This window comes from Ursus americanus, chromosome 6 (genome assembly GCF_024610735.1).
Source record: "Ursus americanus isolate L20-20 chromosome 6, mUrsAme1.1.p, whole genome shotgun sequence".
In the NCBI taxonomy this organism is placed as follows: domain Eukaryota; kingdom Metazoa; phylum Chordata; class Mammalia; order Carnivora; family Ursidae; genus Ursus; species Ursus americanus.
The window spans coordinates 80,415,785-80,430,988 of NC_142132.1; the positions used below are offsets into that span (position 1 = coordinate 80,415,785).

The window sequence follows — 15,204 nt, forward strand, 5'->3', positions numbered from 1 at the left end:
CTGCTCAGGAATGACTCAATAAACAGGGAAATCAAAAATCAAATTAAACAATTTATGGAGACCAATGAGAATGAAAATACAACAGTCCAAAACCTATGGGATACTGCAAAGGCAGTCCTAAGGGGGAAATACATAGCCATCCAAGCCTCACTCAAAAGAATAGAAAAATCTAAAATGCAGTTTTTATATTCTCACCTCAAGAAGCTGGAACAGCAACAGAGGGACAGGCCTAATCCACGCACGAGGAAGAGTTGACCAAAATTAGAGCTGAAATCAATCAAGCAGAAACCAGAAGTACAGTAGAGCAGATCAACAGGACTAGAAGCTGGTTCTTTGAGAGAATCAATAAAATTGACAGACCACTGGCAAGACTTATCCAAAAGAAAAGAGAAAGGACCCAGATTATTAAAATTATGAATGAAAAAGGAGAGGTCACGACGAGCACCATTGAAATTGGAAGGATTATTAGAAATTTTTATCAACAGCTATATGCCAATAAACTAAGCAATCTGGAAGAGATGGAATCCTTCCTGGAAACCTATAAACTACCAAGATTGAAACCGGAAGAAATTGATTCCTTAAACAGGCCAATTAATTATGAAGAAATTGAGTCAGTGATAAACAACCTTCCAAATAACAAAACTCCAGGCCCGGATGGTTTTCCTGGGGAATTCTACCAAACATTCAAAGAAGAAATAATACCTATTCTCCTAAAGCTATTTCAAAAAATAGAAACAGAAGGAAAGCTACCAAACTCATTCTATGAGGCCAATATTACCTTGATCCCCAAACCAGGCAAAGACCCCATCAAAAAGGAGAATTACAGACCGATTTCCCTAATGAATGTGGACGCCAAAATCCTCAACAAGATACTTGCTAATAGAATCCAACAGTTCATTAAAAGGATTATCCACCACGATCAAGTGGGATTCATACCTGGGATGCAAGCATGGTTCAATATTCGCAAATCAATCAGCGTGATACATCATATCAACAAGAAAAGACTCAGGAACCATATGATCCTCTCAATTGATTCTGAAAAAGCATTTGACAAAATACAGCATCCTTTCCTGATTAAAACCCTTCAGAGTGTAGGAATAGAAGGTACATTTCTCAATCTCATAAAAGCCATCTATGAAAAGCCTACTGCAAATATTATTCTCAATGGGGAAAAGCTGGAAGCCTTTCCCTTAAGATCAGGAACACGACAAGGATGCGCACTCTCGCCATTATTATTCAACATAGTACTAGAAGTCCTTGCAACAGCAATCAGACGACAAAAAGGGATCAAAGGTATTCAAATCGGCAAAGAAGTCAAAATGTCTCTCTTCGCAGATGACATGATACTCTATATGGAAAACCCAAAAGAAGCCACTCCCAAACTATTAGAAGTTATAGAGCAATTCAGTAATGTGGCGGGATACAAAATCAATGCTCAGAATTCAGTTGCATTTCTGTACATGAATAACGAGACCGAAGAAAGAGAAATTAGGGAATCCATCCCATTTACAATAGCACCAAAAACCATACGTTACCTTGGAATTAACTTAACCAGAGACGTAAAGGATCTGTATTCTAGAAACTATAAATCACTCTTGAAAGATATTGAGGAAGACATAAAAAGATGGAAAGATATTCCATGCTCATGGATCAGAAGAATTAACATAGTTAAAATGTCCATGCTACCCAGAGCAATCTACACTTTCAATGCTGTCCCGATCAAAATACCGAGGACATTTTTCAAAGAACTGGAACAAATAGTCCTTAAATTTGTATGGAAACAGAAAAGGCCCCGAATCTCCAAGGAACTGTTGGAAAGGAAAAACAAAGCTGGGGGCATCACAATGCCGGATTTCGAGCTGTACTACAAAGCTGTGATCACAAAGACAGCATGGTACTGGCACAAAAACAGACACAGAGACCAATGGAACAGAATAGAGAGCCCAGAAATGGACCCTCGGCTCTTTGGGCAACTAATATTTGATAAAGCCGGAAAAAACATCCGGTGGGAAAAAGACAGTCTCTTCAATAAATGGTGCTGGGAAAATTGGACAGCTACATGCAAGAGAATGAAACTTGACCACTATCTCACACCATACACAAAAATAAACTCCAAATGGATGAAAGACCTCGATGTGAGACAGGAATTCATCAAAATTCTAGAGGAGAACATAGGCAACAACCTCTATGACATCGGCCAAAGCAACCTTTTTCATGACACATCCCCAAAGGCAAGAGAAACAAAAGATAAAGTGAACTTGTGGGACTTCATCAAGATTAAAAGTTTCTGCACAGCCAAGGAAACAGAAAAACTAAGAGGCAGCCCACGGAATGGGAGAATATATTTGCAAATGACACTACAGATAAAGGACTGGTATCCAAGATCTACAAAGAACTTCTCAAACTCAATACACGAGAAACAAATAAACAAATCAAAAAATGGGCAGAAGATATGAACAGACACTTTTCCAATGAAGACATACAAATGGTAACAGACACATGAAAAAATGTTCAAAATCATTAGCCATCAAGGTAATTCAAATCCAAACCACACTGAGATACCACCTTACGCCAGTTAGAATGGCAAAAATAGACAAGGCAAGAAACAACAATTGTTGGAGAGGATGTGGAGAAAGGGGATCCCTCCTACATTGTTGGTGGGAATGCAAGTTGGTACAGCCACTCTGGAAAACCGTGTGGAGGTCCCTTAAAAAGTTAAAAATTGAGCTACCCTATGATCCAGCCATTGCACTACTGTGTGTTTACCCCAAAGATACAGACGTAGTAAAGAGAAGGGCCATATGCACCCCAATGTTCATAGCAGCAGTGTCCACAATAGCTAAATTGTGGAAGGAGCCGAGATGCCCTTCAACAGATGACTGGATTAAGAAGTTGTGGTCCATATATACAATGGAATATTACTCAGCTATCAGAAAGAACGAGTTCTCAACATTTGCTACAACATGGACGGCACTGGAGGAGATAATGCTAAGTGAAATAAGTCAAGCAGAGAAAGACAACTATCATATGATTTCTCTCATCTATGGAACATAAGAACTAGGATGATCGGTAGGGGAAGAAAGGGATAAAGAAAGGGGGGGTAATCAGAAGGGGGAATGAAACATGAGAGACTATGGACTATGAGAAACAAACTGAGGGCCTCAGAGGGGAGGGTGGTGGGGGAATGGGATAGGCCGGTGATGGGTAGTAAGGAGGGCACGTATTGCATGGTGCACTGGGTGTTATACACAACTAATGAATCATCGAGCCTTACATCGGAAACCGGGGATGTACTATATGGTGACTAACATAATATAATAAAAAATCATTAAAAAAAAAATAAAAAATATACACAACTAATGAATCATGGAGCCTTACATTGGAAACCGGGGATGTACTGTATGGTGACTAACATAATATAATAAAAAATCATTATTAAAAAAAAAAGAATTGTAGGTTTCATATTATGCAGAGATAAAATGCACATATATATGCATATATATATATATATATATATATATATATATATATATATACACACATACATACACACACTATTCCCTTTTGAATTAGAGTTCTTAGAAATTTGATTTGTTGCTATTGTGTAGAATGGAAAAGAGATGAGACTGGAAGTGTGTATACTGTTGTCATAGTCAAGACATGAGGAGATAATGAACTAGGCTTGTCCACTCCCTAAATCCTTACTAATTCTGTTTCTCCTAAATATCCTTGTCAACTAATCTTCCTTGTTACTCTATTTATATTTCAGAATTAATTAATAGTAGGAACTATTCAAGAAAGAAGTTCAATGAGTTTAACAAAGGTAGAAATTGGCTCCATAATAAGTATGAAAGAATTCATTGTGAAGAGAAACCTTATGAATATAATAAAAATGGGAATGGCCTCCACCTTAATGAAGACTTGGTTCACCATCAGAAAATTCAAATTTTGGAGCAACCTTTTGAATACAGTGAATGTAGGAAAGCTTTCCATGAGAATTCACTCTTTGTTGTACATAAGAAAGCTTACACAGGAAAGAATACCTGTGAATACAGTGAATGTGGGAAGATCTTCTGTGATATGTCATCTCTCATTGCTCATCAGAGAACACATCCAAGAGAGAATCACTGTGAATTTAATGAATGTAGAGAAAATTTCTTTGAGGAATGCATTCTCTTTGAGCATCAGAGTGTTCAGCCTTTCAGCCAGAAGTCAAACCTCATTCCAATTCGGAGAACCCACTCAGTTGACAATATACTTGAATATAATGAATGTGGAGCGTTTTTCAGTGAAAAGTTAGTCTTTGGTGTACAGCAGAGAACACACACAGGAGAAAAACCTTATGAATGTCATGAGTGTGGAAAAACCTTCAACCAGAAGTCAGCCCATACAAGACATCAGAGAACACACACAGGAGAAAAATCTTGTGAATGTCATGAATGTGGGAAAACTTTCTACAAGAATTCAGACCTCATTAAACACCAGAGAATTCACACAGGGGAGAAACCTTTTGAATGTCAGGAATGTGGAAAATCCTTCAGTGAAAAGTCTACCCTCACTCAACATCGGAGAACACACACAGGGGAGAAACCATATGAATGTCGTGAATGTGGGAAAGCCTTCTCATTTAAGTCCGTCCTTACTGTACATCAAAAAACACACACAGGGGAGAAGCCCTATGAATGTCACGAATGTAGGAAGGCCTTTCTCAGAAAATCAGACCTCATTAAACATCAAAGAACTCACACAGGGGAAAAACCTTATGAATGTAACGAATGTGGGAAATCCTTCTCTGAGAAGTCAACCCTTACCAAACATCTGAGAACTCACACAGGTGAGAAACCCTATGAATGTATTGAATGTGGAAAATTTTTCTGCTATTACTCGGGTTTCACAGAACATCAGAGAAGACACACAGGGGAGAAACCTTTTGGATGTAATGAATGTGGAAAAAATTTCCGTCAGAAGTCAGCTCTAATTGTTCATCAGAGAACTCACATAAGACAGAAACCTTATGAATGTAATGAATGTGGAAAATCATTCTGTGTAAAGTCAAAACTCATTGCACATCATAGAACACACACGGGGGAAAAACCCTATGAATGTAATGTTTGTGGAAAGTCATTCTATGTGAAGTCTAAACTCACTGTACATCAACGAACACATTTGGGGAGAAACCCTATAAATGTAATAAATGAGGGAAATCACTCTGGGTGAAGTCAAGAGTTTATAGAAAAAACACAAAAGGGGAGAAAAATCCATTGATACAATGATTTTGAAAACATCTTTGGTCTAAAGTCCGTCTCACAATGTAGCAGAGACCTTATAGAAGGGAGAGAATGATTTGAAGCTGCGGAATATAGAAAACTTTTGTCCTGGAATTTGAACCATGCAGTATATCAGAAAACTCAGTGTGGAAACCTATTGGTGAATGAATGTAGGGAACCTTTTGCCCAAAGCCACTTCTCACTAAACATCAAAGAAAACACGTAAGTTAGAAACCTCTGTCAGCATTCGTAGGCTAGAGAAGACTTTATCCACAGATTTTAGAAAATGCACAAATTATAGGAAACTATAGGAAAGCATGTACGATGAGGTGATATTTTATTAGATTTGTGCTAAGTGCTTAAAGTAGCATCTGGTGGATGTTGGAAGTTACTAGAGAAAATACTTTAAATATGTGGAAGCTTTAAGTTAAACTCTAAGCTTATACATCAGAGATTTTGAATTGAAGGGTTTCTAGCAATTTAGGAAATATGGAGAATGTTTTCATTTAGAAATAGCATTTTATTTTTGTTAAGATACACTTTGGCCCATTGCCAGGTCCGTTGTTCCCCTCTGTTGAAGGTATTACTATTTTTGCCCCACCTTTTCTAATAAAGATACCCAGGATGTTTAAGGTATTAGCTGTGAAAACACACCACACTGGGACCATCAGTTGTAAGCATATCAGAGGTTTACTCCTCAGGCATATGCAGAGCAAGAGAAGACTTTTAGCAAGAGGAACCATCCACAGTACTTTCTGATGTCCAGGTAAAAGATTTTGGAGCTGGTGACACAGGTAGGAGGAGCTTGCCAGCGGGATGTTAGTGATTCTGGAACAGACTGATTTTGAGTGGCTCATCCTGGAATAGTGGATCAGAGGGGAAGGGTGAGTTGCTGTGCGTGCAGCTTAGTGAATGTAGTGGAAGTGAGTGTGGAGCATAGGTGGTCTCTGTCCTGACAAGTGTCATCCTGTTGTGAGAGACTTACTGTACCCAGCTCTGGTTCTCCACATACTTACCACCTTTTATATGTAACAATTTCCAAAAAATGAAACATTTATATATGAAAATGTGTTCTTAAATGTAAAGCTTTAGGGGTGCCTGGGTGGCTCAGTCGTTAAGTGTCTGCCTTCACCTCAGGGCGTGATCCCAGCGTTCTGGGATTGAGCCCTGCATCAGACTCCTCCACTGGAAGCCTGCTTCTTCCTCTCCCACTCCCCCTGCTTGTGTTCCCTCTCTCGCTGGCTGTCTCTGTCTGTCAAATAAATAAAATCTTTTAAAAAATAAATAAAATGAATGAATGAATGAATAAATAAATAAATATAAAGCTTTAAAAACGCACAAGCAGATAATACTACTGGGTAGGTTATAGTAGCTTGCAGCAGATCAGTGTACTAACTGAGAACAACTAGAAAGATACCACAAAAAGCATCTATTTGAATGCAGCCTATGGCTGCAGAAGCAAAGAGGACTAGAGGTAGAATTCAGGAGAGGAGTGGATCATAGAAAGTACAGGGGGAAATGCAGCTGTTTCTCCTGGGAGCACTTGCCAGTTCTGGGCTCGGGGAGGAACCTGAGTACTGAGTGTGGCTCAGGTGGAGCTGAAACTCTGCAGGAGGGTGGAAACTAGAAGCCAGCGGAACTTTTGGCAGTCAAGCCTGGAGTGAAAAATTCTTAAGCATTAGAGGTCAGACAGTTTTTCAAGAAATTTTTAGAAGACTGACTCAGCACAGGGCAGGAACCTGAAAAGCGAAGCTGAAAGATTTCAGTACTGAGAAAAAAATGATTAGAATTTGGGACCTGCCTGTAGGATGGGCCCTTGCAGAGCATAGCGTGCTATCAGTAAAAGCAAGGTCATACCAGAGGTGGATTATACCTTATTGCAACTGCAAACGATGCCTGGTATTTGAAATTAAAAAGTAAACTAAACTGCCCAGAAAGAAAACTCTAAGAACAGATGGCTTCACTGCAGTTATTCCAAATATTTAAGAAGAAAATGATACCAAGCTTTTACGAACTTCTCCAGAGAAAGGAAGATGGAACTTTTCTAATTCATTTTGTGAGCTCAGGACAACCTTGACACCAAAACCTGTAAAAGACATTTCAGGAAAGTGAAGTTACCAATATTTTATGAATTAAGGTGCATAATCCTAATAAAAATCCAGTCAATCCACGGACCAAGTAATGTTTATTAGAGGAGTCAAAGGATTTAATATTTAAAATGAAATTAGTGTGGCCAGTTCTCCTTCCTCTAACATTCTCCTTTCTCCCTTGTGCTTTCTGTATTTCTTTCCTCCCTTCCTTTCCTAGAGTGGAAGTCAGAACAGGCCTGGCTTGGGGGATTAGAAAAGTATTGTGGTGAGGTGCACACTTGCATCAGGAGCATTGAGGGCAGCTGGAAGAGGCGATCAGCATGGCCGAAATATTTAACACTGAGCGAAGGAGAAAATGTGTTGAGGATGATGAGAGCCAGACTGGGGAAGAATTTGATAAAAAATGGAGAAGGGGAAGTTAGAAAAGCCCAGAGTGTTGGATTGGAATGTAACTCATAGAAATGTGTGTGTGTGTGTGCACGTGTGCACATGCGCGTGCTTTATGGATCTATCTGCTGAGAGGGCCTACACACAATGACACCACATAAGCAGTGAGCACACCAAGTGCCAGGTTATTAATTTCTAAATGTTGATCTCCACCAAAAAAGGGACCAAGTCTCTGGAATGATGGCTGATTCCAGGTCAGAGAGAGGAAGAAATACAAGATGAACTCGAATCATCTTACTTACCAGGCAGAAAAGGTTCAAAGAATAGTGGAGACAAAAGAACCATCTTGGACAGGTTCCACTGGCCAAAATTGAGACAGTTTGGCCATCGAAATAATGATAGCATCAGAATGCAAGAGACTTAATAAAATGGGAATCCATTAATTTATAGTGATGTAAATAAATGAGTAAATTCATGGAGGAGAAGGGAAAGCTTTTCTTTACAGAAGAATGCCATTATCATAGGGAGAATAATGGAAATAGGAAAACACCATTTGGCAGCCATCAGAGTGGTGGTTGATTCACGAGGTAGTTGCCAGCATAGGTTAGAGTTTTTGGGTAGAGGTTTGATGAAGAATAGAATATTGGCATAATCTTCAAATATCTCTCCACAAAATACTAATCAGCTGCAAAGGTGAAAGTGGTGATTTTATGATTAAACCTGGCAGACACCAACAGGATTAGGTGATCAAAGTCCACCTCACCAGTGCAGTAGGACAGGTCCCCATGATGTGTCCCCTGATGGGATGCACAGAGAAGAGCCAGCATCATTTGTGTGGTATTTTTGCCAAGAAAGTGTGATCTGCATTTGCTTAGGAGGAAATAGTAGGTGAATCCATTTGAAAGGTTATTTTACTGAATGCAAAGCCTATAGTGTTTAAAAATGTGAAGGGCATTAAAAAGACTGAGAAACCATTCCAGATTAGAGGAGACTGGAGATATTTTAAAGATTTATTTATTTTAGAGAGTGAGCCGGCGAGTAGGGGGAGCAGGAGAGGGAGAGATCTTCAAGCAGACTTCCTGCCGAGTGGGGAGCCCTACTAGCTTTGATCTCACGACCCTGAGATCATGACCTGAGCCAAAACCAAGAATCGGACTCTGAACCAGCAGAGCCACCCAGGCATTCTGAGACTGGAGATATTTTAAAATAACAAAAAGGAAGAATAGACATTGTTAGAACAGTTGGCAAAATTCAGTGTATGGATTGGATGGTGGTGTTTATCAATGTTTATCTCCTGACTTGGATGATTGTGGGTGGTTCCATAGATGAGTGTCTTTGGGGAAGATACACACTGGAGTAGGTAGGGGTAATGGAGCCTCACATCTGCAGCTTATTTTCTAATGCTTTAGAGAAAAACTTAATAATGTGTATGTGAATGCAGGTATGCAAGGGACAGAAGGGGGAGGTCCAGTACAGTTAGGGGGATCTGAGTGAGGGGGATATGGGAGTTTTTTTGGTATTATGCTTGTGACTTTTTACAAATGTGAAATTATTTCAGAATAAATATTTAAAAGTTAATTGACCTGACCTACCACATGAGTAGAAAAAGTTAAGTGAAGCCACTTGATTATTTCAATAGATGCAGAAAACATATTTGATAAAACTGTACCCATTTGTGGTTAAAAAACAACAAAACTAGGAATGGAAGGAAAGTGTGTCAAAAACAAGGAGACCAACATACAGCAAACATCATACCAAGTAGATAAGTACTAAGATATCTCTTCCTGATATTAGTGAGACAACAGTGCTTGTTACCACTTCTGTTTAACATAGGACTGAAGGCTCTAGCTCGTCATAAGGCAAAAAGGAAAAAGAAGTTTAAGGCATAAAACTGGGAAGATTGAAGCACAACTCATTATTGGTAGGTGGTATCATTGCATAGAGATGTGAAAAAAATCTATGGAGACATTATTAGAAGTAAATGAATTAGCAAACTCACTGTAGAAAAATTGTTTCTATATATAAACTACAAATAGAAAATAAATTAAGTGATACCAGAAATGTTGTATTCACCCAGGATAGTGTAGCAGAGACCAGATTTACCTGCCTGCCTAAAAACACAGGGAAAAGGAAAACAGATCAAATCCAGGAAATAATTGTTTTCATGTCAGTGGACATCAGGCAGTAAAGGGGCAGTGATCCCTGCAGGTGATGGGTAGGTTCACTACATTGTGGTGATGCTTATGCAGATGTATTTATCAAATTATATCAAGATGTGCACTTTTACTGTTACATTGCTGTTAGGTTTACAATAGTCCTAAAACAGTAAGTTCTAGATATCCAAAAACTGCATTGCCAAATTAAGGGATGTTAAAGACCAAAATAAGTGGAAAGATATACTCACTGTGTTGATGACTTTGAAGACTCATTCCCCCCTCCCCAAATTGAATGGTAGATTCAGTGCAACCCTAATCACCATCTAGCAGCTAATTAGAAATTAGCAAGTCTGAATTTAAAATGTATATGTAGATGCAATGGCTACTCATAGCTAAGACAACATGAAAATAGAAAAATAAATCTACAGGATTTAGATTGCTGTGTATCAAGACTGTGGTATAGGCACAAATGTAAACAATGTCCAGAAACAGGCCCCAATATATTGATATATGACAAAGGTGACACTGTAATATTGTGATAAAAAGATGGCATTTTTGATAAATGCTGCTGGGTTAATTGGCTCTCTGTATGCATAAGAAACATTTTGACTGTAGCCACACACCATACACAGAAACTGGTTTCGTATGGATTGTACATCTAAATGTGAAAGGTAATACAGTAACACTTTTAGAAGAAAATGTAGGTGGGCATCATGACTTTGGCTAAGACACCTTAAACAGGAAGCAAAAACCATAGATAAAGTCCGACTACATTAGAATTAAGAACTGCCGTTTGTTCAGAAACAAAAGCCAGAAAAACATAGGTGTTAAAAGCCAGCCACAGACTGGGAGAAGATAATTGCAATGCGTATCTCAAATCAAGGACCCTTCTACAGAATATAGAAGGAACTCCAACAAATCAGCAAGAAAAAGAAAAATAGCAGATTGAACATAATTCACAGAGTATATTTAAATGACCAGTAAATGTGGAAAGTTGCTCAATTTCATTAGTCATCATGGAAAAGCAAATTTCTAACAAAAATGTAATACTACTGCACACCGGAATGGCTACGGTGATAACACACCAATTGATGAAGAGCTGAAGCAGCTGGGACTAATACAAGTTTGGTGGGAATGTAAGCTGTGCACTTTGGAAAATGGGCTCTTTCTACTAAAGCTGAACATACATGTAAATTTTGGCTGTGTAATTATACTTCTAGGCATATATTGAGCAGAAATACATGTTTCCTGAAACAATATTCATGGTAGTAGTAATCTAGCCCAGAAGAAGTAGAAACAGCACAAATGGCCACCGTCGCTAAAATGGGCGCAGAAATTGTGCTCTTCATTCAGTGCTGTTTTCTACAGAAGTAGGAACGAATGAACCCAATTGTATGCCTTCAAAAGAAACAACACAGGATAGTAAGTGCTGTGTTTTCATTCAAGAAGCAAGCAGATGTCATATAAGCTGTTAGAAGTTGGGATGGGATGGTGATTGCCTGGGTGATGGTAGGTTGCAGAGATTGACTGAAGGGGGCTCCTCTGGTGCTAATGGTACTCTTTTTATCTCAATATTGATTGTAGGTGTATTCAGTTTACAAAATTTATTGTGAATATTTATATATATTCATGTTTGAGTATAAATGTTCCTTAATAAAAGCAGAAAGCCTGGCATTGTTCACTATCTGCTTGGATTCCTCCAACAGCTTCCCATCTCACTTAAAAACACGACACAAGATGAATAATTAGGACAACAGCAGTGAACATGTGTGTGAAGAATCCCATGTGTAATAAGTGCTTATGTATGTGAGTTTACTATGTAAAATTACCATGTGACACATAGCAATGGTGTTCCTTATTAAAAGCTAACCAAGTCATCTTATTCAATATATATGTTAAGTGAAATAATATCCTACAGTTTTACCATATCTCCTATGTGTTCTTTCACAGTTTGCTGGCATATAAAAGTGGATATGGCCAGTGTTTTGTATTAATTCTTCAATAAAGAATTCAAACATTGTGTTTATGAAGTTTTATCTGCCTCAGGATCCACCAGTGGGTGTAATGATTCTGTGTACTAATTACACAGAATAAGCAATATCGGGGCACCTGGGTGGCTCAGTGGGTTGGGCAGACAACTCTTGGTTTCGGCTCAGGTTGTGATCTCAGGGGCCTGGGATTGAGCCCCAAGTCAGGCTCTCTGCTCAGCCAGGGATTCTGCTCATGGATTCTCTCTCCCCCTGTGCCCCTCCCCCTGTGCATGCATGTTCTCTCTTTCTCTCTAAAATAAATCTTTAAAAAAACAAGCAATATCAAATTAATTAATGAAAGCAGATGTGAAGAGTACTACTTGAGTTCAACACACTATTGCTTTCCATTATATGAAGAAAATATCCAGCCGAAATGTTCCAATGAGAAATCTACTTAGGTATGAGTTGCAAAGCCCTAGTATAACAGGAACCATCTACGTTTGTGTTATGATGTTGTATGTACATATTTTGTCTTATTCATTTCTTCCCCAGTATAGGGGAGGCTGTAGAATTAGAGATCAGGTCTCCTGGGTTCTTATGATGTTGTCTGGCTCTTATCACTTATTAGATTTGAGACAAATTACTGTATGTACTCAGACTGTCATCTGTAAAATGGGGACATTAATAGTGGCTAGCTCATAGGGGCAGTTTAATATGAGCTGTGCATGTGTTAGCTGGTATTTCTTAAATTAACTTTCAAACAATTGATAGGGTTTTACAGACTCTTTATACCCAACACTCATTTCTCCCTTGATGGCAGAGCCTTAACTTGTTTTTCACCTTAGCCTGGGAAGGTTCAAAGGTAAAGGTTGATTGGATTAAGCCAGTCATGAAAGACACTCGTCTCAGAGATGTGTTTGGGATGGGCACATGTTCTATTTCTCACCAGAGTTGTTTGCAGAAGTGTTCTGTAAACTTCTAGAAAAGGTCTCTTGCCCAACTGAAATGTTTTATTGAACTAACTTGACACTTAGTTCTGTCTTGCGACTCACAGAGCTGGGTGGTGGATGAGGGTTGTAGAGCAGAGAGTAAGGGGTTCGTGAGGTTATTGAGCTGCCTGTGCTCACTGTTCTGCTGTGAGAAGAGCTGCAGGTTGTATTCAGTGGTAGGCAGAGCAGTGGGGTAGCTTCCCTGCCCAGGCAGGGCAACAGAACAGGCCTCAAGGCTGGCAAAACTCTTGTGTGGGGAGCTGGTCAGGCAGAACTGTGCCCCTGGTTCCCTGGCCAGATGGAGCCGGTGTCCTCACCCTGCAGATGGGCAGTGCTGCTGGCCATCATCTCCACTCAGGTGCTCAGGTGGGCTGGGCATCCACATTCAGTAGTGGGTGTGGCTATATATTAGCTCCCCTGACTGGGCGAAGTGGGGACCAGCTCCAAGCCCTGCAAGCCTCTTTTGTGTGTGTGTGTGTGTGTGTGTGTGTGTGTGTGTGTGTGTGTGGTCTGAGGCTTATTCTGCAGTGGTGCATAATTCCCTATCAATGCTAGTTTAAAAGTTAAAAAAAACTTAGTAAAAATAACCATGAATGCAGTAACCTTTTATTGGGAATACAATATAAAAGTATGTAAACTGTAACATCAATAATGAGAATGTGTGAGAGAGGAGAAGTAAAAGTGTAAAGCTTAGGAATGCTGTTGAATTTAAGTTGTTATCAGTTTAAAGTAGACTGTTACAATTTTAAGATACTTTATATCTTAAAGGAACCACAAAGGAAAAACCTATAGCATTTACATAAAAGAACATGATAAAGAAGTCAAAGCATACTGACCAAAAGACATCAAGACACAGGTGGGTAAGAAGCAAGGAACAGTGGATCTACGAAAGAGTCAGAAAACGATGAACAAAATGGCATATGTGGGGCGCCTGGGTGACTCAGTCGTTAAGCGTCTGTCTTCGGCTCAGGGTGTGATCCCGGAGTCCTGGGAACGAGCCTCACATCAGGCTCCCCCACTAGGAGTCTGCTTCCTCTCCCACTCCCCCTGCCTGTGTTCCCGCTCTCGCTGCCTCTCTCCCTGTCAAATAAATAAATAAAATCTTTTTTAAAAAATGGCATTTGTAAGCCCCTATCTATCAGTACTTACTTTAATGTAAAAATGGCTTCTTCAAAGACATAGAATGGTTGAATGGATGAAACAATAAAATCCCACAATATGCTGCCTACAAGGGACTCTAGTATTAAGACACATACAAACTGAGAGCAAAGGGATGACAAAATTATTTCATGCAAATGGTAACCAGAAATAGCAGAGGGAGCTATACTTATATCAGACAAAATCAACTTTAAAAACAGTAAAAAGAGAAAAGTTCATTATATAACAGTAAAAGCATCAACCCATCAAGAAGTTATATTTGTATATATTTATGCACCCAACATTAAAGCTACTGAATACATAAAGTAAAACAGAGTTAAAAGGAAAAATAAACAGCAATACAATAATATTAGAGGACTTAAATACTCCCCTCTCAAAAAGGATAGATCATCCAGAGAGAGAATCAACCAGGAAATAGCAGGTTTGAACATCACTATAGATGAAATGGACCTAATGGACATATACAGAGACTTCTATCCAACAACAGCAAAATAGCATTCTTCTCAAGCCCACATGGAACCCTTTCTAGGGTAGACCGTATGTTAGTCCACAAAACAAGTCTTAGCAAATCCAAGAAGATTGAAATCATACCAAGTATCCTCTCTGACCACAATGGCATGAATTTAAACACACACACACACACACACACACACACACACACACACACTAAAAAAAAAAAAAAAAACAGCCCAGGAAGATAATTGGAAAAACTCACAAATATATGGAAATTAAATAGTACTCCCTCAAAAATCAGTGTATGAAAGAACAAATGAAAAGAAAAATGAACATGAGACATGAGACAAATGAAAATGGAAAGAACATACCAAAACATATTGGAATGAAGCAATACCTATCCTCAAGCTATTCCAAAAAACAGAAGAGGAAGGAGTGCTTTCTAATTCATTCTATGAGGTCAGCATTACCCTGATGCCAAAAAAGGGCACTACAACAAAAGAATACCATAGACCAATATTTCTGATGAATATGGATGCAAAAGTTCTCAAAATACCAACAAACTGAATTTAGCAGCCCATTTAAAAGGATCTTTTACCATGTTCAAGTGGGATTTTTCCCTGGGCTGCAAGGATGATTTAGCATATGCAAACCAATAAAGGTGATACAACACATTAAAAGAACAAAAGAAAAAATCATGATCATCTCAATAGATGCAGAAAAAGCATTTGACA

General features: G+C 38.9%; 1 protein-coding gene across 1 annotated transcript in view; it reads left to right on the forward strand.

Annotated features, from left to right (window-relative positions):
• Positions 1–11,920, forward strand: part of ZNF37A (zinc finger protein 37A) — a 41,738-nt gene extending 29,818 nt beyond the window's left edge. Inside the window, exon 6 of the mRNA XM_045802342.2 lies at positions 3,770–11,920. Within this exon, the coding sequence (XP_045658298.1) occupies positions 3,770–5,217 (1,448 nt within the window). The 3' untranslated portion in view covers positions 5,218–11,920. The remainder of the gene's footprint in view (positions 1–3,769) is intronic.
• Positions 11,921–15,204: the final 3,284 nt, after the last annotated feature.